The sequence below is a fragment of the Rhinolophus ferrumequinum genome, chromosome 3 (assembly GCF_004115265.2).
Source record: "Rhinolophus ferrumequinum isolate MPI-CBG mRhiFer1 chromosome 3, mRhiFer1_v1.p, whole genome shotgun sequence".
Taxonomy (NCBI): Eukaryota; Metazoa; Chordata; class Mammalia; order Chiroptera; family Rhinolophidae; genus Rhinolophus; species Rhinolophus ferrumequinum.
In genome coordinates, this window is record NC_046286.1 from 11,324,839 (window position 1) to 11,348,811 (window position 23,973).

At 56.0% G+C, this 23,973-nt stretch overlaps 1 protein-coding gene across 6 annotated transcripts in view; it reads left to right on the forward strand.

The window, feature by feature from the left end:
• Positions 1-23,973, forward strand: part of FOXP4 (forkhead box P4) — a 49,783-nt gene that overhangs the window by 17,864 nt on the left and 7,946 nt on the right. For 3 of the 6 annotated variants that reach the window (XM_033100970.1, XM_033100977.1, XM_033100998.1), the window contains 10 exons: positions 12,119-12,214; positions 18,226-18,348; positions 18,897-18,983; positions 20,535-20,682; positions 20,826-21,039; positions 21,304-21,408; positions 22,189-22,276; positions 23,325-23,408; positions 23,521-23,728; positions 23,808-23,884. In XM_033100970.1, coding sequence (XP_032956861.1) covers positions 12,119-12,214; positions 18,226-18,348; positions 18,897-18,983; positions 20,535-20,682; positions 20,826-21,039; positions 21,304-21,408; positions 22,189-22,276; positions 23,325-23,408; positions 23,521-23,728; positions 23,808-23,884 — 1,230 coding nt within the window. The remainder of the gene's footprint in view (positions 1-12,118; positions 12,215-18,225; positions 18,349-18,896; positions 18,984-20,534; positions 20,683-20,825; positions 21,040-21,303; positions 21,409-22,188; positions 22,277-23,324; positions 23,409-23,520; positions 23,729-23,807; positions 23,885-23,973) is intronic. The other 3 variants (XM_033100984.1, XM_033100987.1, XM_033100993.1) reach the window with 3 other exon arrangements.

The following is a 23,973-nucleotide window of genomic DNA, read 5'->3' on the forward strand; positions in this document are numbered from 1 at the left end:
GGGTTGGGGGAGAAAGACCCTGCTTTAGAAGTTTGTTCACTGGCGGACGGGGGTGCTGTGCATGTGGAGGGCACCTCCACTTTATTTGTATTGTAAGACATTCCCCCTGCCCCTTCATCTCTGCCTGGGTCCCTCACCCAAGCTGTGAAGAGATTAAACTTCTAGGCACCAGGGGCCAGAGCAGCTGGGAAAAGGCCAGAGGCAAAAGCAGCCCTCCATTTTGGGGGCTCAGACTGGGAACTCCTGTCTGCATCCGCCTTCCCTTTCCCCACTTCATTCCCACCCTAAAATGCAGAGTTCAAGAGTTCAAGACCAGCCTCTGTGAGGATGGACAGGCCCGAGGGTAGGAAGCCTTGTTGGGTGATGACAGAGCAGGAGCTCTAGGTCCCGGCCCCACCCGGGAAACAGGGAGAATCATGCTTGACAAGTTCAGGAGAACCGGCCCAGCCACCCCTGGCCTTAAGATTCTCCTTATTTGATTCTCTGCTCCTCGAATCACTCCTGGTTGCACTGGCCCTTAGGGGCTCTACTGGGAATGAGGAAAAGTCAGGTCCTGCCTGCCGCTTCCTGCCAGTGCCCCCACCCCTGTCTCATGTGTACCGATGTGTGTACCCACATTGCCCTTGTGCGATTCCCCAGGTTCACCCTGGGGCTTCTCCCCCAACTCTAGCCTCCAGGGGCCCCTTTCCCACCACACACCCTGGAGCCAGAGGTCAGATGCAGCACAGTCAGAAGCCTGGCACTGAGTTGGTCAGCCAGCCCTAATGCAGGAATTGAACAAACCCCGGGTTAAGTCCCAGCCTGCCCCTTACCAGTGGCGTGACCTTGGCCAAGCTCTGGGCCTCCCTGAACCTTGGCCTGCTTGGTGCCTAAAGTACAGGGTTGTTAGGTTCAGATGCGGTTTGGGTGTGAAACTCCTGTACACACGGACTGATCGATGCAGGTATGAACAGAACTGAGGACTTTAAAACCTACTTCCTCTTATAAACAGAGGAGATTTGAATGGAAAGGGCCTGTCTCCTTTCCCCAGAGAGAAGGGCCTTGGGAGATTTCTGGCATCTCCCAAGCCTTCCTAAGCAAGATCTCTGGGAAAGAGACTCACAGTCTCTGTGCCATCTACTGGGGACAGAAGGTCAAAGGGCAAAATCCTGCCCTTTATCAATAACAAAACATACCCCACCAGAAGGCTCCAAGGCCACCCATTCTGTGTGGCCAGCTTCCCCTCCCACACCTCTATGCAAACAGAGCAATGAAAAATTTTGAATGTGGGGGATGGGGCGGGAGGAATACTGAAACTGGGAAGTATTTTTTAAACATTATTTAAAGTGAAGAGTAAACAGATATCTGGATAACTGGGGAGGTGTGTGGGGTGGGGAGAGGCAGAACTGTCTGTCCTGATCAGGTTTCCCCATTCTGCCTTGCACACATGCCGTGTCTTACCATCTATATTCCACGTTCCGGTTATTCCTGTTTGTTTTGGGGAATATCCCAAAGTCCTGGAAAATCCTATATCTGTTTCACAAATAAACTGGGGTGGAGATTTTGGAGGCAGGCGGAGGGCTGTTTTATCCATTTGGGCTCACTATGGGCGTAGTGCCCGGGGCCAAGGAAAATACTTGAGACTTAAAAAAGGTTTTGTTGGCTCCAAACTATGAAAAGAACCCTGCAAAATTAAAATTGCAAAATTTTTAATTAAAATGAAACAAGTCTGTAGACCATCCTTCCACCCCCAATATAAATCAGGAGGATTTAGGGCAAACTTCAGGGATAACACTTTCTGGCCCTCCCAACAACAAATGTTCCTGACTATTTGTGGGGTAAAGCGACTCTAGGAAAGAGCCTGGCCCAGTGGGCTCCTCCTCCCTCTCAGTCCCAGCCAGGAAGTCCTTCAAGGATAAACAAATACCTTGTGTCCCTTTGGTGCTTTGGGTCTTTCACTTACGCTGTGTCATTTCATCGCCTGGGAGGTGGCTATTATGGTTCCCATTTCACAGATGAGGGAGCAGCCAGAGGTGGCACTGACTTGACCAGGTGACATGGTAAAGGCTACAGCTAGACCTCAGGTCTCCCAGTTCCTAGTTCAGGGTTCAGCGCAGCCTCCCTTTTGCTCCTGCCACACTCACACCAGCCCCTGTGGGGAGGGAGCAAGGCCTGGAACCTAATAGGTGCTAAATAAACATCTGTTGGTGAGTGAATGAGTGCACTCCATTCCCAACTGAAAAGGGCTCTTAAAACAAACACAAGCGACACTGCCCACTGGTCCTAAGTAGCCACTCCAGAAGGAGGTTGTGTGTGGGGGGGGGTGGGGGGGGACGGGACCTGCGAGCTGCACACTGGTCCCATCCTCTTCTGCCTCCTTGGGTCTCCAAGCCCCTCCCCCTCTGTCCATCTGTCTGTTGGTCCCTGTCCCTCTGCTCAGGGTAAATAAGCCCTGGAAATGCAAGCTTGGCCTTTGGGAGTAATGAGTTGACAGAGGAGAGAAAGAGATAAACAGGGCGAGTCAGAAGTCAGACCGGTGACAGGACTTTAGGCTGAAACAAACAGTGCTGAAGAGGGCAGCCACGTCACTTTGGAACAAGAGCAGGCGCCTGTTTCCATGCAACAGCAGGCCAGAGCTTGTTTAAACAGAGGCTGGGGGTGGGGGTGGGGGTGACATAGCCAGGCTGCCAGGCCCTTCTGATAGAGAGAGGGTCCCTGGCTGGCTGCCCCGTTGTAGCAGTCAAGGCCCCAGCTTCCTGCTCCCTCCCCCCAGCCCCCTTATTGGTGAGTGACAGAGCCACTCTACCTTCACTATGTCCTGGGGCTTTCACTAAGTCTCCAATCTCAGCCCCTCATGGAGAATCTACCCTGAGAAGAAGGTGTGGGGGGTGTGGTAGGCCTTGGCTTGTGTATTCATTCAGCAGACACCCGTTGAACCTTATTTTGCGCTAGCGACCCTGTTGGCCAGCTGGAGTTGGTGATTCCGCAGCTGCTGTTAAAGAATACCCAGGGCCCAGCAGACATGCCAGCTGCCCATCAGTCCCCTTCCTTCACCAAGGCAAAGTCCTTCCTCGCTGCCCCTCCTCCCACATTTCCCCGCCGAAGCCTTTTTTCTTTGAAGGTTGGCCTCACATTTTATCCTAATCTGATTTTACCTGTATGAAAATTTTCCCAGTGTGTGGGTTTCCCCAGGGGCTGCACAGATACCTCTGGGCTCTCTGTTGGGAGGCAGTGAGGGCTGGGGGGAAGTGTTTGTGAGCTTTTGGGAGACACTGAGCCTGGGGCGGTCTTGGGGGCCAGACGGGGTGCTTTGGCCAAGGAGAAGTGGATTTGGGGCCTGGAGGGCTGAGCGGCCGGTGGGGGTGGGCAGAGCTGCTGGCGGCTGCGCTGAAAGGCGTCCTGGGCCTCTAGAGCGCGCTCCTATTGTCCTCTGGTTGTGGGGGTGACAGGTCAGCAAGGGTCAGGAGAGGGTTGCCTAGCGTCTGGGAACTCCCACTGCAGTTGCTGTGGTAACCGGGGCCAAATCCCACCCTGTTCACATCCTGTGAGGAGATTCAAAAGGGTTGGGGAGGGCTCTGCACTGTAATGGGCTTTTAACTTACCCCCCTCCACAGAGACTGGGGGGGGGGGTCAGGGAGTTGGGCGAGGGGCAAAAGAAGAATGGAAGAGAGTTTTGTTTTCCTCCCCCATCTGGCTCTCCTCTGCCCAAGCTACTTAGCAGGATGGGGTGGGAAGGGGAGGCCTCAAAGGTGAATTAGCGCATCCCCCGCCGCCACCTCGCGCACTTCTGTCAACAGCTGTCTTTAGTCTTAGGGTACTGCCTGGAAATAAGAGGCCGGCCGGCGAGTGGTGGGGCTGGGGGTGAGAGGATGTGTCGGGAGAGGGCCTTCCTCACCCCCCTTTCTTGTACCCCTCCTGGGTTACTCAGGCTGCCATTTCCTTTGTCTGCTTCCCAGTCCAACGAAAAGGGAAGTTTCCCTAGGAGGGGACTCCACGAAGAGGGGAGGGGAAGGTAGAGGAGAAGGCCCAGGGCGAGGGAAGGGGTCCCCAGGCTACTGCTTTCTTGGCGCGAGGGAAAGAACAGGCCCAGTCTAGCACCAGCCTTCCCTTTGAATATGGAATTCTGAGAACCCGGCTTTTTTTGTTTTCCCCTCTCACCCCCTTTTTAGGCCAGAATTCTTACCCTTACTGATTAGGAATTTAGGGACAGGAGAGAGCTGAAGGAAGGGGGTGTGGGGGTTGAATGATTTCCTCTTCAGAAGAGAAGGGTTGAAGTAGGGAGGGCGGCATCCCAGAGCCACCCCTCCGTGGCTAGTGTTTTTTCTAGGAGAGCACCTTTATTCTGAGAAGCCCCATGGGAGTCCTGGGGACGGGAATTGCATGCCACAGCCCCCACTCTAAATCCCACACTTAGAGTCCCCTGCAGAAGAAGCTAGTGTGATGGTAGTGGCTCTGAACCCAGACCTTGTTAAGACTGTTTCCCAAGAACTCTGCAGATAGGGTGGCCTGCCTCTGGGAGGAAGAGAGCAAGGGAGGTGTACAGCCACCCCCACCACTCCCACCACACACACACTATTTTAGCTCCTCCCCAGGCTCCCTGCCTTTCCCAGCACCCCCGCCAAGCTGGTCTTGGCCCAAGACCCAAAGGGGCTGAATAGGCTGCCCCGGAAGTACTGCCCTGGGTGCAAAGCCTGCTGGGTTTTATTGGGGCCACAGGATAGGGAGAGACCCAAGGAGTTTCTCCCAGGAGGGCCTTTCCCTTTGCGGTGCTGTTGGGTTCATTTGTCTGTTCTCATCTCGAGGTGGGCAGAGGCCCTTTCCTTGCAGAGGGAAGTCATTTCCAAGACACTTGGCAGGGAAGGGGTCTTGAAATGGCCCTGAAACCAGGCTGTGCACCCTGGCTGTGCGTCTCCCACCCACGTGGGCCTGTCTGTATCTGTGCCTTGCTGGTTTTCATTTTAATGGTTCTAATTTGAGAATGCGCCAATGTCATTTTTACGAGGTTGGTGTAAAAAAAATTTATAGCCTTTTCCAAAAAGCTTTTTTTTTTTTTTTCCAAGGGAGAAAGGTGTAGAATCACTTCGGGGGGTTTTATGGTCTCAACTCCCCCACTCTCTTTGCCCCCCTTCTCTGTGTAATTTCTGTTTTATGTCTCTTTGCTGGAGGACAAAGCCTGGCTGGTGGAGAACCTGGATCTCCCCATGGTCAGTACCTTCAGCGGTTGGGACCACTGACCTCCGATCTTTCTCCCTGCGCCCCTTCCCTCCACTCTCTGGTCCCCAGCAGAGTTGCATTCAAGGAGTGGATGGAGAGATGTTTAATTCAAGTACTTATTAGGCACCTACTGTTTACTACCTGTGAGTCAGGTATTTACCTTCACAGATTATATCACTTCCTTAATTCCTTATATTCACTTACTTAAAACCCTCCAGCAATCTTACCTCAATTGTAGAGTGAAATAAAAAAACCATTGTCCCTGTGTGATACGGCTCCTGCTCACCTCTGGGACTTCCTCTCAGGCCAATTGGCAGCACTGGCCGTTCATGATGCACCTGTAAGCTTATTCCACCTCAGGGCTCTTGCACCAGCTCTTTCCTCCACCGTGGACACTCTCCTGGAAGAGTTGCTTCCTCATTCTAGATGTCTCCTCAGAGAGGCCTTCTCTGGCCACACAACCCATGTAGCCAGTCGGCCAGCCACTGTGTAATGCTCACCACCATCTTATAGCGTGCTGTCTCTCTGTTTCAGTGTCTGCCTCATCTCATGAGATGGTGAGCCCCGTTAAAGCACGTCGCTGTGTCCCCAATGTGTAGGACAGCTCTGATGCCGTGAACACTTGCTGAATTATTGATAAATGAACAGAAAGCCATACTGTGGCCCTGGGGAACAGGTGATGGGCTTTCCTGGGAGTGCTTCACAGGCTTGGGATGGGCCAGCACTCCCACACACCCTCCTAGTGCCCCTTCCCCTAAATCTAGCCAGCCCCCAGTTGAAATTATCAAGACAATTTAGATCCCAATGTTGCCAAAGTTAGTTAGATGAAGACAAAGAAGTTTGGAGTTTATTTATTTTGGCTGCTTCTCACCAATTAAACCAGAAGTTTCTAGGGGTTCCTCCATCCTGCCTGGCCAGCTCCTGGCTCCTCTTCCCTGTGTAGAGTCCCATGTCAAGCTCCGGGGACTCAGGTTCTGCTTCTGCCACTGCGACTTTGGGCATCCCTGCCCCTGATTCTCCGTTTCCTCATCTATAAAGGGAACCAGATCAGCTCTTCGTAAACCTTTCTGCTTGAGCTCTACAGGAAGAAATATATTTTATCTGGAGCCCCAGCACACACAGTTTCATGAAACGATACTTAGGTTTACCTAGTAACTCTAAATTTTTAAAATATACGTGTATGTATATATATATTTTTTTTCTTATTTTTTTTTGACTCAGTTGACAATATGACCCAGCATTAGATCAGGACCAGCAGTTTGGAAAACACTAGACTGGATTCCCTGTAACAGTGCTGGCTCACCAGGCCCGTGGTCTGCGTGTCTGCTTCTCCATTCTCAGAGCTCAGCCCTTCAAACTTGTCCCCCTGAGCGCCACCAACCACGTCCCCCCCATCACCCCCCCCCCCGACTGTGCGTGCTCGCCCACACACAGAAAGCCTGGGACCCCAGCACGGACCTGGAATCCTCCAGCCTGGGGAAGGGCAGGTCCACAGCCCGGCACCTGGCTTTCATACAGAGGATGCCTGCCTCTCCCTCTGAATTCTCAGAAACAGAAATGAGGGGCTGGTCTCACTGGAGATGACAGGCCTTACTGACCCAAAACTTGTTGTTCTTTTCATAGCAGCTCCCTGTTGCCCTCAAAGCTCCAGCTTTATTCCCCTCCATCCCTATTCCCTTCCATCCCAGCCACCCTCCCTGGGTGCTGTCCGTTATAAGCCATTTGTTCCTAATTGTGGAGATCCTGCTAACGACTTCTGAGTGGGTGATGGGGGAGGAGAGTTCAGCTTCATTAGCAAGACTGAGTTCTTAGGCTTGGGGGGAACGGGGTGGGTGGAGGCTGAAAGAGGGTTTGGTTAGCCAGTCCTTCTTGGTGTCATAGCACAGATAACCGGGAGCTGCTTGGGAGGGTGAAAGGTTACGGAATGAAATGACAGTAGTTAGTATCCATGTGGGACCCGCAGGCACTGTGCTAAGTCCTCCGTATGCATTGTCCCACATACTCCTCTCAACAACCCTGCGAGTGAAGCACAGGGTTATTCCTGCTTTGCAGAGGAAGAAACGGGGGCTCAGAGAGGTGAAGTGACTCACCCAAGGTCACTCAGTATATGGTGGAGCCAGGATTTGGATCCAGATCTCTTTGACCAGGGTCTGTGCACTGAACAGACCAGTACTGCTTCCCTTACAGGAAAACTAGACCTTACTCCTCAAACCACAGAGCTGAGCCTTTGGATTTCAGTTCAAGAGGCGGAGGGAGGGAGAAAATGAGGTTTAAGAGGCCAAAGGGCTTTCAGTTTTCCAGTCTGCCCTGAACTACCTACCTACTCTCCCTCCTCCCAGGTTTTCCAGGGTGGCCTCCCCCTGTGGGATTCTAAATGCCTTTTCCCACCCAAGGCTGTATGTGGGTATCTGTGGGCCCCTAGGGAAGGGAAACTGAACCCACCTTTCTTCTAGACTCCTTTCTTGGTCTTCTTCCACCTCAACCAGCTTCACCTTCCTTTCACACCCGGACCGCTGAAGATACACAAGACTTGGGAGGCAGATTCACAGGCCTTCCCAGACTGTGCATGACTTCACAGCGGCCCTTCTGGGGAGAAGGGGGCTGGGCAGTCAGTCAGTGGTGCCTGGACTCCTAGGCCGTGGGACATTGGGTCTCAGTTTCCTTGTCTGTATAATGGAGACAGTGACACTTCCCCTGCTTAGCTCAAGCTTCAACTAAATGTTTATAGAAGCACTTTGAAAACTGCCAGGCACTATCCAAAGGCTCCCTCCTCAAGTCTGTGCCTGCCTCTTATGTTCAGCCTAGACTAAAGTGACTTTAACGGGCGTGTTTGCTGTGTGTGGTGGCTGGGGCGGGGGCTTACAGATTTGACATCTGTGTTTCAAGGAGGCTATGGCCTGGTTGACGTCATCAGAGAAAATGGGGCTGGATCTGTCAGGGTGTGGGGCTCTCGGAGCTGGGCAGTCCAGTGAGACATCAGGCTCCAGTGCCAGCAGCCAGTGTAGACATTGACACCTGGTACTTCAGAGGGTTGGATGTAACTTGAGTGGGGATTTAGGAAGTCTCAGACCTACCTGATTACTTGGGTGACCAGCAAGAAGAAGCATCCTGGGCCAGAGACCCCCGGGTCCCGCAGCGCCGTCCCTGGCTGGGAGTCTGGATGTATAGACAGATGAGGGGGCTGGGAGGTGGATTCTAGAACAGCACTGCAGCGCACTGAGCTTTCAGTGACATGTTCAGGCCATCCTGGGAGTGGAGCTTGGACCCCAAGCCTAGGGTCTCCCCATCATCTCCACCCCGGCACACCTACAGGGTGATTTTTAGGTGGTACCCAAATCACCCTAAATGGGTTCAAGGCTGGGCTGTGAGCAGATTACACAACATGACCTTGTGTTATCTACTGTCACCACCCCATCTCCTCTAAGCACAGGGCTTGGGAGTGATGGGTGGCCATGAATGAATGAAGGAAAGAAAGAATAAATGAAGTGCCTGGAGGAGTTCAGACCCTGAAGACCTGAGAGCCCCTGTGGACTCCTAGCCTTTCCTACGACTACCCCCCACACAACTCAATTTTCTGCCCTGGGAATAGTTTCAAGATCCCTGGATTCTCTGGGCGGTTTCACTCCTCTGGGGGTGCTGTGCCTGGAACACCCTTACCCTCCTCATCCACCTGGTGAACTCACCCTTCAGGACTCCAGTCAATAATGCCACCTCCTCTGGGAGGCCTTCCCAGATTTCCACAGGTAGGGAGGCCCTTCTCTAGGCTCTGGTACCTGGTGCCCACCTCCACTTCAGTCTGCAACAGGCAGTTGTCATGAAAGCACCCAAGCTGTGAGCCCTAGGCAGGGCCAAGTGCTGTTTCCCTCTCTATCCCCAGCACTTGGCATGTATGGTCCCTGGCACACAGCAGGCGCTCAGTAAACATGAAGGAAGAGTGAGTGGGAAGGTGTGGGAAGTCAGAAGAGGGGACTGGCCCGGCCTAGGGTCTTACTTGACTCTCTCATCTGGCGGAAAGGGGAGGGTGGGAGGAGGTGGAGGAGAGGCCCAGGGTGGGAGGAGGGGCAGGCGGGGAAGTGAAGGGCTTGTCACAGGGAGGTCTCACAGGAATAAGATTGCAAACCCATGTCATTTTTCCCCTGTAAATCTTGTAATTTCATGCTCCAGGGGACCATAAAGTAAGAGAGTCAGTGGGGAGTAAATCCAACTCCCCAGCCACTACCCCTCCCAGGAAACTGCATGGGGCTCCCCCCAATTTCCCCTGGAAACCCCTCCCTTTGGCTCCCCTCTCCTCACCAGGGAGCTAAGTGCTTTACCTCCCCACCCTGACCAGTGTCCCCTCTGGCCTGTGCTGGCCAGCTCTGCTGAGCCTTCGGCTTCCTCACCTTGCCCCCTGACCTCTGACCCCTCTATCCTCCTCCACCTTTGGAGGACAAAGAATAGTTGTCTAACCCATGTCATTAGACCTGGAAGGGAGGTCGCTAAAAGCAAGCAGACAGACGGGGGTCCTTTCTGATGACCACCTGGCCCACCTCCCTTCTCCCCACCCTGCCACCCCTTTCCACAGGAAAGGTCAGACTCTACTTTCTGAAGTGAATCTTGAAGAGAAGAAACCCCAGGCCACTGCTCCAGGGTGTAAGGTCCAGGGGAAAAGTGGGGTGTAGGGGAGGCCTAGGGTCTGGGGGCTGGTGAGGAGCACGTTCATGTGAACTTCAGGTTTGCTGGGGGACGTGTCCCCATAGGTACACCGCGGTGTGTTTAGATACCATTCTAAGGTAAACTGGGTTTCTGCCTCGGGAGGCTCAGCTGCTCCATGCTGAGGAAAGGGCTGCCAAGTGCGGGGTGTATATATTCTTGGTACACAGTGGAGGCTTCCGAAGTGTTTGCTGAGGGGCGGTGGGTCTGAGTGTGTCTGTATTCCATCGTACAAGGTGTTGTCTGACGGTGCTTGTGGTGGGGTAGGAGAGTTAGAAGTCCATCTGGGACAAGCAGGTGTGTGTGGACGAAGGCAGGTGAGCCACAGGCAGGCACGAGCCATTTAACAGGTGCGCTGGGCAGGAGGCTGTGTCGGGAGAGGCTGAAGGAGGTAAGGGGGAGAACTGTTGAGAGACGTACGAGAAGAGAAGGGACAGCCACTTCACCAACGCCAACTAAGTGCCAGACATTGGTCCTTGAATTCTCCTAGTATTTCAGAAATGGGTAGTGTACCGTTTTTCAGATCAGGAGACTGAAACGCAGAGATGGAATAGCTAGTCCAACGTCACACTGCTTGGTAATCCTACTGGGATTCAAACCCATGACTGCCTGATGCCAGAGCCCCTTTCAAAGGCCTGGACACAACTATTCTGGCTCCCACGGAGGTCTGTGAGGAACCTGGAGGCAGATAGGTTTTGTGCTCCTAGAATGTGGATTGGGGACAGGTCCCCACATCCCCTGCCTCTGAGCCCTCCACTGACCCTGGAGTGGCAGGGATGCAGGGCTGAGCTGACCTTATGAAGAATTGCCTTCCTGACCCCTCACTCTCCTCGCAATCTCTCCCAGCCCATCCGCCCACTTCCCAGGCCTCCTGTCTGGCTGGAGCCTGCTCTTACCCTAACCCTAACCCTAACCCGCTCTTCCTTCAAATGCCATACACGTCTTACTCCTGTGACCCCGGCTCAGAGTCGCGTCCAAGCCACCATGACGTCCGAGTCCAGACCACTAAGGTCAGTGTAGCTCAAGTGATAGTTCACACACCGCCTTCAGGAGGACTTGATGACATTCCCCCAGTGCCGCAGAGCCCTGCACCTAGACCCCTGGGACTCCGCCCTGCCCCCGCCCCCCCAGCTGTGTGCTCGGATTCCAAGTGACTGGTACTCCCTTGGCCCCCAGACCCACCACCTAGTAAGGCACATGGCATTGGAGCCAAGCTTCCTGGGCTCAAATCCTGCCTCTGAAACCTGGCTGTGTGACCTTGGACACGTTACTTAACCTCCTGGAGACCGTTCCCTCAGCTGTGAAATGGGGCTGCTAATCCCTCCCTCCCACCCGCCCAGGGAAGGATGAAATGAGATCTTGCCTGTGAAAGGGAACAGTTTGCCACCCCAAAACATGTTGCTTTGGGGTATTGATTATTGTAGGCTGTTTGATTTTAAGAAAGGGCACACCAGGGAGAAGCTCTGAAAACCAAGCAGAACATACCCTTTGTAAAAGACATTTACATTTGGGAGGGAGCCCTCCATCTGTAAGGTGCTTTCCTCACTGTACCTGGCCTGTCTTCACTATCCTTGGAGGAGGCTTGGGCTTAAATCTGCATAACAACCTTCCCCTTTCTGACTGTGCTTTTCCTAGTCACCTCCGGGAACTTACTCTCCACTCCCAAAATCATCTTTTGTCTTTAGCTGAAGGAAGTGTTTAAGTGATGGCTTCCGCCATTTTGGCGAGTTACTCTGTTCCTGGGTCTCTCCCATGTATACAGGCAGTATTGGTGTTACTCAGTTTTATATGTTTTTCTTCTGCTCGTCAGAAGAATGATTAATTTGTGTTAATTTGATTATTTGTCCAGCAGAAGAACTTGAAGGGAAGACGGTAGTTTTTCCTGCCTGACACCTAGATGCTTGACAGATAGTACCTATGATTAATGCCCTGAGTCCACCCTTGTTTGACCAGGGACCCTTCCGTTTGCTAACCCCATGGAGCTCAGCAAACCTCACCAGGTCTCGAGTGAGTCCCTACGGGCTCTGATTCCCCAAACCCTAACAGCTCCTCCCTTTCTCCTTACCCCCAAGCCCAAGTGGAGCCCAGGAGCCTCACCCCCAAGACCTTCTGCCTTACCCTGATCTCCTCCCCTATGCTGCCCCAAACTCCCCGAATCCTGGTCCGCACTCACTGCTCTGCCTTGTAGCCCCCAGTTGCTGGGACAGGCCCACTGACTCACCCTGTCTTGCAGGCTCTCCAGGTGGCCCGGCAGTTCCTGCTACAGCAGGCCTCTGGCCTGAGCTCCCCAGGGAACAATGACAGCAAGCAGTCAGCCTCTGCGGTGCAGGTGAGGAGGGCACCCGGCAGGCTGGGGGCTGGCTGGGCTGGGGCCTGGTCGCAGGGTGGGCTTGGCAAACGAAGGGAGGGGAAGGGCCAGTGGGAGAACTGCTCTGACCTGTCCCCAGTACCAGAAAGTGGGCAGCTGTCCAGAGGGAAATGCACTCACTGCAGGGGTGGGGTGAAGAAACTTCTACTTTCTCTCTCATCTCTACCTGATCCCTCAGGCCTTCCTCTGCTTAGCCTCTTTGTCTCTCAGTTTGAGTCTGCGCTCGGCTCTCTCTGTCTCTGTCCCTCTGCCGGCTTCCTCTTCCTTGGTCAGGGTCACTTCTCAGGTTTCTGTTTCTCCATCCCCGTGTGGTCAGCCCGCCTGTCCCTCTCTCTACTCCCCTCCCAGGCTCTCGCAGTTGCTGAGGTCACCATGCTTCCCTCCCTTATCTCTCACCCACTAATTCTCTCTGTCTCCTGGTGTTTCCTGTCTCTTAATGTCTCTCTGTCTCTTTTGTTTTCCTTTGCACAATCTGCCCTTTCCCCCCCCCTTCCCCCCAGCCTGCCGGCCCATCTGGCTGGCTGGGGGAGGGGAGATCTGTGGGGGGTGGGCGGGAGTAAGCCAGGCCTTCTGTTTACCTTTTGTGTCACAAAGAACTTGGGAGAATCTGGAGTCTGAGTCGGGGTGGGTCACAGCTCCCGCTGTCCTCCCTGCTCTCCTCCCCCTTGGCCCAGCAGCCAAACTTCCTAGCTTCCCCCCACCCCCCCATAGCAGTGGGGAGGCTTGAAATTGGGGAGAGGATTAAGCTGGGCTTTGAAAGGAAGTTTATCTAAGGGAGGAAGGCTGAACACGATCCTGAGCATGAAGCTCTGGAGTCTGGGGGGCTGGGTGCTGAGGGAAGTGAAGAAGAGGGCAGAATGGGGTGCAGCCTGTCAGAGAAGAACCCGGTTTTTATGTAAAACAAGCTTATGTTCAGAAAGCACTTGGAAGAAATTCAAGGTGCCCATCAGTTAGTTGGGCCTTAGCAGTTGCCCTCTCTTTAGTCTCAAACCTGATGAAACAGCCCTCAAGGGGAAGGGGTTGGGCTGAGAGGGGTGGTGGCCTGGGTGGGGGAGGGGAGGACAAAATCTGGGAAGCCAATAATGGGAAGAAGAGAAAGTTCTCACACCCACGTGGTGTCAGGACTGGGTCTCCTTGAATTAGAGGGACCCCCCCACACACACACACATACTCCCTGGGTCTGAAAAGTGATCCTCAGGCTACCGCTCGTAATCTTCCGCAGCCTAAGAGGTAGGCTGGGGAACAGGAATGCTGCCCCCAACCCAGAAAGAGCCTGCTTGACCCCAAGTGAGAAAGGAGCTTGATGGGAATTGGAGGGACGGAGCTCAGGCACCAGGAAGCACGTTGTGGCTGGCGGCGAGGGCTCGGAGATCTGAAGTGATGGGCAAGGGAGAGAGGCTATGGGGTCTGCCTTAGGAGACGCCCTCCTCTACAGGAATGAGGTACCCGGATGGCCTAGAAGGAGAGGCAGAGGTTTGGGTCAGAGGAAGGGATAAAGTGATTCTTGTCTCAGGCTTTGCCTCGTCTTGTCTCCACCTCCCAATAATTCGTTCATTCACTCTTTCAAGAAGGACTGGATCAGTACTTCTTAAACTAACAAGTGATATTTACAGAGTGCTTATCATGGGGCAGACACTAAGTGCTTTACAAATATCATCTCATTTTATCCTCACAGTCCTATCAGGTAGATTCTGTTATTAGCCTCATGTTGCCGATGAGGAAACTGAGGCCCAGAGAGGTGAAGTAACTTGTCCAAAGTCACACAGCTAATAAGGGGCAGAGCCAGGATTTGAACCCAAACAACTAGCTCCAGCACTCACACTGTGACACTGCCGTGTGCCTGGCACAGTAGTAAAGAACACTAGCAGTCCATAGGAACAGAGCCCTGGGCTCAGGGTGGTGGGGGTTTTTGGGACCACGTCTGAACTCTTCCCCAGGAGCCTGGAGCCCTGACTGTTGGCCTTTCTTCTCTTTCAACCCTCGGTATCTTCCTTGCCTTTTATTCCCACCTTCAAGTTCACAATCTCCAAGGAGGTGGGGCTTCTGTCCCCAAATGGGGTCCAAGGCCAGAGACAGCTTTTTCTGTGAGCTCGAGGCTGGTGGGGAATAGGGGAGAGCAAGTAGAAAAGTGCATTTTATTGATTTGGAGCTTAAGTGAAATGGGTAATGAAGGGAGAGGGATGGCAGCCCCTTTCCCCGTGGCCCCCACAGGACACTACTCTGCTCCCCAACTCTAGGTAGGATTGCCTGCCCACTCACCTCCCAGCCATGTTCACCACCCCTCCCCTAGAGCCAGCTTCAGAAGAGTTTCTAAAACCGTAGTAGGTCTCCAGCTCCAGCCTAGGGGTTTCCTGGTTTGTGCTCAGGCCTGGACCCCAGGCAGGGAGAGGATAGTTACAGAAGACGGCACAGTAGCTGGGGCTTTAGGCAGAGGGTCTAAGGCCAGACCCCTCAGCTCTGCCCAGCCTTTGTCTCATCTCCTTAGCCCCCCTGAGGCTTCCTCTTTTGGCATTTCTAGAAGTTCTTCTTAGTGTCCCACCACGATCTTTATTGCTGTAGTAGCTCCAGCCCTACAGAAGCAGTCTAAGGACTCCTGGTCACACGCAGGGAGTTTAACCTACACTGAGCTCTGGCCTCGTCCCGGGACCCCAGACCCCATACTTCAGAGGTTGAGTTTAGGTCCTTGACTGGCACCAAATTATGTCCATCCCAACCCTCAGCCCCCAGACAAGCTCCCTCTATGTCGGGCACCATCGCTGTTCCCAGGCAGGCCGTCGAGCCCAGCACACTGTATTCATGGTGGTGGAGGGGTCCAGGCCTGAGCGGGGCCCCTGGGGGAGGGCCTGGGGGCAGCTGTGAGCATTTAGCCCAGAGCCCACCCTGCCGAGCCCTTAGTGAGCATGTGGCTGCCCTGGCCGCTCTCCGGGTGGTGAGCTGCGGGCTTTGCTGAGCCGAGTAATCAACAGTGTCCATCGTAACACATCCCGGCCGGGCGAGGGGTCAGTGGGGACACCAGGGGCGCTCCAGCTCAGTGCTCAGAACCCCAAGGGGCGTTGCGGGTAGTAGATGGGTCAGCCAGCCCAGGAGATCAGCATGTGGCAGCCACCTCGCTGACCTTTATTGACCCCACAGGGCCACCTTAGAGACAAGTACACACAAGGGAATCCATCCAGATCTACCTCTGCAGCCGCCTCTCCAGCCAGCTGTTTGGCCACTTGGCTGGAACAGTGGGGCCAGGGAGGTGTTCCAAGGTCATCTCCTCCCCTCCCCGCCTCCAAGTAGGAAAGCCCCAAGGAAGGAAATGCCACATCCTTTCTTGCATGCCACTGGCAGTGACTCACTCATGGTACCTGGAAAGATCTGGGTGTCTGGTCTCTGTCTTACCTGCTGTGGGCTGAGTGCCTCTCTGGTGTAGCTCTCGCTGTGCCGAGAGTGGGAGGCCCACTGCTCTCCTTCTAAGTGACCTTGGCCACCCAGTGCTCTCTGGGGCCCTTGGAGCACCTAACAGTGGAGAAGGGACAGGGAAAGGAGGAGACTAGAAAAGAGAGGAAAAGGAAAATCCAAAATGTTTTTAAAAGTATGTTGTTACACATTTGTGAAGAATTTAATGGCGTACAAATCACTTTCACTTACCTCTTCTCCCCTTGTCCCTTTGAGGGTAGGGAAGATTGTCTAACTTCTAGGCCTCAGTTTTCTCATCCGTAAAATGGTAACAGTGATGATACCCTCCGCCCAGGGTTGCTGTGAAGATTCAGGGAGATCATACTCATTAAGGGCCAGCCAAGTGCCTGGCACATACTCCAGCCTTTTGTCCTGTGAGGTGCGGCAGGCAGGTTTGCCAAACCCTGGTGAGCAGATAGAGAAAGTGAGGCTTGGTGATTTCAAAGAATGGTCAATGTCGGGGACAAGAACTTAGGTCACCTGAGTCAGAAATCCAGGGCTCTGACCTCCATACCCCCACACTGGGCACCCTCATGGGAGGAGGAAAGAAAGGACAGTTGAGCAGCCCACCTGCCCGGGTTACCCAACAAAAGACTCGGGCAGCTCTTCAGGGGGAGTGGGTCTGTGCCACTGCCCGCCCCATCCCCGAGGTCCCTCTGAGAGGGACCAGAACACTCCTGCAGCCTGGCTTTCCGGAGTGTCCTCCGACACACTGGAAAGAGGGCGGTTGGCCTGTGGGATCTGCAGCCCCATCCACTCTTCAGCTCCCTGGATGGTTCAGTGTCCACACACTCTCCGTAACCCTTCTCAAGACCTGCTCCAGGGGGGTGGGGCAGGCATTGTGAGACGTGGAAACACCAGGAACCGTGGAGGACACAGACCTGGGCTTGAATCCCAACCCTGCCGCTTCCGGCTCCTCTGCAGAGGCCCCTTGGAGGCTTCCTTCCCAGGGATGTCCATGACTAAAAAACCAAGGGTTGCCCTTCCCAGGGATGTGGGCACAGAGACGCTAGGGGAAGGGGGAAAGCCCAGGGCTGGGCTCAGCCACTAGCTGGGTGAGAAGAGCTAGGGGATTGTTCCTCTACCTGGGGATTCCCTGATTGGCGGCTTGAGGCTGTGGCCTGCCTCTGCCAAGGATCCCAAAAGGAACCAACTCCTCCTCCGCTGCCCCACCCATGGGGTTAGGGGGAGATGACAAGGGCCATGCGTCCCCTGGGGACCTAACCTGTCACATCCTGCACAAGACAAGTCCCTGCAGGACATGTCTCCCTGACTGGGCTGCCCTGCACCCCTCCCTCCATGCCCTAGGGCTGACAGAGGGGCCTCCGATCCACTGGGAAAGGTATTTCGGCTCAGGGGAGCAAACGTAGTGAGTACCTGCTGTGTGCTGGGCACATCTTAGGGCCTGGGAGTGAGAAGAAGAGAGAAGAGTCTGTGCTGTCAGCGTAGTGGGAGTGGCAGGTAGGCCCGTCAGGGTACCTGTCCTGCCAGAAGGGGGTAAGACAGTGCTCTACCTTGGGCCTCCCTGGCTATGACTGCACAAGCCTGGGCATTTCAGGGGGGGTGGGGCTGGGGAAAAAATGATGTTACTGCTTTTCCCTGTACCTTTTGCCTGTAGCTAGATTCTCGGAGCCTCCTGTGGAGGCCAAACCCAGGACAGGGGACAGAAAGCGGTTCTACTTTGAGAATCCTGCATGTTCCAGCTGGAAGGAGTCATCTCTTAGAATCCTATCTCTCTTTGATGGTTGAGGAAACTGACACTCCAGAGAGGGCAAGTGACTTGCTGGGGGTCACACAGCAAGTTCAGTGCAGAGCTAGGAAGAGAAGCCTGCCTCCTAAGTCCCTGCCTGGGGCTCTCTCCACCCTGCTGGCCACTTAGCTGTACCTACGCACATACCCACGAAGGATGGCCCCTCAGTGCTCTCTGGGCCTCTGTGTGTGCCACCTGGACAGGTGTGCTGCAGAATGTGATGGGGCCAAAGTCCAGGGCCTCCTGCCCCATGGTGTTGAATCCTCCCCATGGCTGCAGGCTGCCCTCCTGGCCAGGCCCACCTCACAGACTGTGTCAGAAGAGACAGAGCCAGAGTTGGGAATGGCTTAGCTGCTGCCTTCCCATCCCTGGGGGGAGACCCCACCAGAGCAAACACAGTGAGTGCCTGCTGTGTGCTGGGCGCGCTGCTCGGGTTCCGCCAACTGGTGCCACTGGAGTCCAATCTTCCTGGACTTGAGAGAGCGCATCCCAAATGATAGGCGGCCCTCATGAGCACTTGCTGTATGCCGGACGCTGTTCTAAGGATTAACTCGTTAGTCCCCATGACAACCTTAAGAGGTAGGCACTGCTGCTGCTTTCATGTCAGAGAAAAAACAGAGAACGGGGAGGCAGTCACTTGTCCAAAGACACCGTGCTAGTAGGGGGCAGAGCCAGAATTTGAACCAGGCAGTCGTCACGCTGGAGCCACGCCGCCGTGTTGTAGGTGCATGCCCTCCCAGGGTGGGGGCGAGGCCAGCAGGCTAACGGCCCAATCCCACAGGTGCCCGTGTCAGTGGCCATGATGTCGCCGCAGATGCTTACGCCCCAACAGATGCAGCAGATCCTGTCGCCCCCACAGCTGCAGGCCTTGCTCCAGCAGCAGCAAGCACTCATGCTCCAGCAGGTGAGTCTGGCCCTGGGGCAGCTGGGTAGTGGGGGTGGGGTGGTAGGTACTGGCCTCCCACCTCCCAGCCTATTTACTACCAACATCGCTGAGGGGCAGAAATCAGAGACTGCTGGGGCCAGACTGATCTGCGTTCCTCCAGGGCAGCTGGGCGAGGTCAGCGGTCAGGCTTCTCCCACAGCAGCCCCGCCAGACGCCCCGGAGGCCCCACCTCTATCTCCAGAACCCCAGGGAAGGGCAAAGTACTACGACACCCTGGCTCCTGGCATCTCGACCTAACCGGGACCTACCAAGAGGGCTGGGAGGTGTAGAGTGTAACTCTCTCTCCCTTCTCCACTCCTTCCTGGTGCAGACCCTGGTCAGGGCGCCTCTCAGAGCACACATCTCTCTGTGGGGCCGTCCCACTGCCCCAGTAAGACTCCCCACTGCTGCATCCAAGAGCCCCGTCACCACAGGGCTGGGGTTGCTCTGGGGTCAGCAGTCCGCTGCCAGAGGTAACCTCCTCCCACTCCTGTCCCTGCCTCCTGCCACCCACCGCCACCCTCCAGCTGCAGGAATATTACAAGAAGCAGCAAGAGCAGCTCCATTTGCAGCTCCTCACCCAACAGCAGGCTGGGAAGCAGCAACCCAAAGAGGTAAGGGGCTCGTGCAGGGCCCGTCCCATCACCTGGCCAGAGCCCGGGACGCCCAAGGTGGTCGGAGAGAATGGCCTTGTGGGAGTAGTGGAAAAGTCAAGAGAAGGCTGGGGGAGGGGATCAGGGAGCAGGAGGAGCCGGCGGTGGGGGCTCACATTTCTCCCTCCCCCCTCAGCCCCCTTCAGCCCTCCTCTCCTTGCCTTGCGTTGTTGGGTTAATGAGAGCCAGAAGATGGAGCCCTGTGTTGTCTCTGTGCACATGCCTGTAGACACGTATATCAATGTTGGATGGTCCCCGCTCATAACCAGCTGCGTCGCTCTCATGCGCTCTTCCTACCTGCTTGTCTCTTAGTGACCCAGCTCCTCAGTCCTCCACTCTGGTCCTGAGAACCTTTTTGTTGCTCAGCAAACCACTTGCTCTGCCCCCCAGCTCGCCCCAACTTCTGTCCCTTATAATCATCGGCCCTGCCCTCTCCAGAGAGCTCTCCAGCCTACACCACCTGCCCCACCTGGGCCACAGAGTCTCCTGAGCTTCCACACCAGGCCCTGCTGCCCTGTCCCTCTTGTCCCAGACATGTGCCTCCCTCCTGCTTGCCAAACCACAACCAAGCTCTGAGTTGCCTCTTCCTCATCATTCCCCAGCTCCTCAGCCTCCCCCCCAAGGGTCCGGTAATTGCTGCATTCTCTGCATTATCTCTAGGCTGGGTTTACTGACTAGTTAGCCCCTACCCACCCCACCCCCAGGGCAGGCAGGCAGGCAGGCAGGCAGAGACGTCCCTGACTCCCAAGCACCCAGGACAGGCTTGGATCCTGGGGCTCAGAAGAGACTTGCTGACAGGCTGGCTTGTCAGTGCCTGTGTAAAGAACTGACTCCTGGAGTGGGTGGGGGCAGGGGGGGTGGACCAAGAGAGTAAGAGAACGCTTGCGTGTGTGCGACCTAGAGCTAGTGACTGAACAGTGTGAGTGCCCCCCAGCAGTATGGATGTGACTGTCCCTGAGCCAGGGATGACCCGCTGATGCGATCTTTTAAAGTCCCGTCAGACTCCTTGATTCTCTGTATCTAAGAAGCAAGAGAGGAGAGGAGCTGGAGGGGAGAAGGCCCCCTCCTCAGAGCAGAAGGGGGGCACCTCGGGCATGTGGGAAGGGTGCCTGCCAGGCGGGAGTGGCCCCCGGAGTCTGACAGGCTCATCGATCACTGTGATGAGAGCTGCCCCCTCCCCGGCCTGCACAGCTGCGGTGCGGGGAGCTAGGGCAGGCGCTAAGCAGCAGCAGGAGGGAGGCGGGAGCAGGGAGGCGGGAGGCGTCGTGCTGCGTGTCTGGGTCTGGCTGTGTGTTGCGCGCGTGCGTGCGTGCATGCGTGTGTTTACTGCGAGGAGGCATGCAGCCCTATGGAAGCTGGGCCGGGAGCAGAGAAGCTGCAGCGTCGGACACTGCACCGACAGCTCCGGGGGCTGAGAGGCCCTGGGAAGGGGTGGCTGCAGGGTGGGGGCCAGATGGCACACCTGAGGCTGATGGCACATCTCTCTGCCCACCCCCTCGGGGCCCCCACCAGGCACTGGGGAATAAGCAGCTGGCCTTCCAGCAGCAGCTTCTACAAATGCAACAGCTACAGCAGCAACACCTGCTCAACCTGCAGAGACAGGGGCTGGTCAGCCTGCAGCCCAGCCAAGCCTCCGGGCCCCTCCAGACCCTCCCACAAGGTGAGTAGCTACCCCCGCCCCCCAGCCCAGCCCCACAGCCCTCACTGTGCCCAAGGGCTGGCACGCCCCTGCCCCAGGGGTGAGTTGGGGAGGCCCCCTACGTTCCTGAGACTCTGCCAGCCTCTCGCCTCTTTCCCCCACAGCAGCCGTGTGTCCCACGGACCTGCCTCAGCTGTGGAAGGGCGAGGGTGCTCCCGGGCAGCCTGCCGAGGACAGCGTCAAGCAGGAGGGGCTGGACCTCACTGGCACGGCCACCACCGCTACCTCGTTCGCCGCCCCCCCCAAAGTCTCACCCCCGCTCTCCCACCACACCTTGCCCAATGGACAGCCCACTGTGCTCACACCTCGGAGAGACAGGTACCAGGGCCCAGGCTGGGGTGGGGGTGGGGGCACTGCAGACCTGCCCAAGGGCACACCTGGGCCCCTAGGTACGACACACATGGCGGGGGCTGGGAGGGTGGGGTGAAGCTTACCTCTCTCCCAGGGCACACCAAATGGTGCTAGGCCTCTGGGAAACCTGTGTTAGGGACAGAAACGACATCAGCAGGGATCTGGGCTGGGCTGGACCCAGGGCTGCTGGGGTCCTCAGGTTCCCTGACTACCACTGCCCTCTCCTCCTAGCTCCTCCCACGAGGAGACACCCGGCTCCCACCCCCTCTATGGACACGGAGAGTGCAAGTGGCCTGGCTGTGAGACCCTGTGTGAAGACCTGGGCCAGTTTATCAAGTAGGTGTCACCCCCGTTGTCCTTTACCCCCAGTCTTCCCCACCAGCAGCAGCCTTTCCACAGGGCCCCTCACCCCCAGCCTGCCACCTAGCTTGCCCCTTCTTGGGCCTTCAGCCACCAGCTGTCCTGCCGTCTTTCCCCCCCGGGTACCTAGTTCCTCCTCTGCCCTAATCAACTCCCCAGTCACTCCTACCCACCTGCCCAGTGTATATGCCCCAGACCGGGAGCCTGCCCTCCCCATTCCCAGAATGCACAGCCCAGCCGGGTGGGGGTGTGAGGGAAGGGAGAGGACTCCCCTCATACTCCTCCCCCCAGACTCAGCCCCCAGGAGTGATGGCCTAGTGACAGGCCTGGCTGGTGGACAGGCAGGGCGGGAGGCAGACAGGCGGCTGGCAGCAGGCGGCCAGCTGCCACAGCCGTGCCAGGCTCTGTCACTGACTGATTAACTCTGCTGTCTCTCAGACCCTTGCAGCATCAGGGTCAAACAAATTGTTTTCACGCTTCGTCAGAGGTTTACTTAATTAGTTCATTTGCAATTAGATCTCTCTGTAGCTGGGATTTTTAGCAAAGACATCAAAGGAGGGTGACGAGAACGCAGCTTCCTCCTTGGCCCTGGTTTTTTTTTTTTTTTTTTTTTACCCACCCCTTTCCCTTCTTTGTATTTCTTGGTCTGTCTGCTTTCAAGGCCTTTGGGTGGGCTTAGAGGATGGGATGGGAGGGTGGTAACAGCAGGAAAGCGGGGCCCAACTTGCTCTTCTCCACCCCTTCCTCCCCCTAAAGACACCTCAACACAGAGCACGCCCTGGACGACCGGAGCACCGCCCAGTGCCGGGTTCAGATGCAGGTGGTGCAGCAGCTGGAGATCCAGGTGTGGCCAGAGGCTGCAGAGAGGGAGGCCCCCCCGGGCTGCAGCCCCTGCCCCTGCCGGAGGGGTGTGGGGAGTCTTACAGAAGGGGGGGTCTGAGACCAGCTGGGTGGGTGGGGGTCCAAAGTCAGCATCTTGTATTTTCTAGGGCCTAGTTACCATGCTTTTGAGGTGAGGGCAGCTGGACTTTGAAGGGTGTAAACCAGGGTCAGGGTCGTGTCTGCTGAGAGGGCCAGAAAAGAGACTCATGCTAATACAGACAACAAAAATAACATTCATAGCTAACAGCCTGAGCACTTACGTGTGCTGTCCGAAATACTTCACCTATATGTAACTCAAGTAACCCTCTGAACAACCGTGTGTGGTGGGTACTATTTATTATCCCCCATCTTACAGAGAACAGGCACAGAGAGGTGAAGTAACTTGGTTCTGGTCACTCAGCTAGCAGGTGGCAGAGCTGGACGGAGAACCTAGGCAGTCTGGCTCCTGAGTCTAAGCTCTGTAACACAGAGTACTCAGCAGGCTCCTCAGGAGAGGCGGCGGGCAGCTGATCGATATTTCCCCACTGCCCTCTGGCACCTAGCAGAGCGCCCTGCTTTGAGGCAGCGGTTGTGAAAGATCTCTTGAATTGAAGAATGTGGGTGAATGAATCATTCATCCATTCCTGTGTCTCCATTGAGTGCCTGAGGACCCTCTTACGCGCAAGTGCCACTGGACTTGGGTGTTATTTAGCCACAGCCTCTGCCCTTGATGGGGAGAAAAGGCTGTGCTGTTAGAAAGAGGGCCCCTGCCCACCATGGAGCTGAGCCTGGGACACACAGCCTGAAGGAGAAGTGGGGAGGGCTTCACGGAGCAGGCAGTCCCTGCCCTGACCTTGATGTGAGGGGCCAGAGGGCAGGAGACAGAGGGAACTGGGATGCCAAGGCTGGAGGGCAGATGGTGGTGGGAGTAGGGCCTTTCTGGGGCGTCTGCTGGGCTATGGAAGAGGAAGAAGACCTGGCTGCCTCCGGGCACAGCCCCTGCTCACTTCCAGCCTCTCCCCCCTCTGCAGCTCGCCAAGGAGAGCGAGCGGCTGCAGGCCATGATGGCCCATCTGCACATGCGGCCCTCCGAGCCCAAGCCCTTCAGCCAGCCAGTGAGTGCCTCTCCCCTCCTTGCGGCCCTCCCACAACCCCTCCACAACTCCCTGGACCCTCCGGACCCCCACCCACCCAGCTGGTCTCAAGTACCCTCCCCATTGCTCACAGCTGAACCCGGTCCCCGGCTCCTCCTCATTCTCCAAGGTGACCATCTCCGCAGCAGACTCGTTCCCAGATGGCCTCGTGCACCCGCCCACCTCGGCTGCAGCCCCTGTCACCCCTCTAAGGCCTCCAGGCCTGGGCTCTGCCTCCCTGCACAGCGGGGGCCCTGCCCGCCGGAGGAGCAGTGACAAGTTCTGCTCCCCCATCTCCTCAGGTAAGGGCCGTGGGAGGGGCATTAGTTTTTCCCAAGCTGGGCCGTCCAAATGGCTACCTCATCTGCCTGTCTCCCCCAGAGCTGGCCCAGAATCATGAGTTTTACAAGAATGCGGACGTCAGGCCCCCCTTCACCTACGCCTCCCTCATCCGCCAGGTGAGCGTGGAAGGTAGCCAGAGGGGGGTGGGAAATGGCACACAGGCTGCAGCCCTGCCTGCAGGAGGATCCTGGAACAGGGAACATAA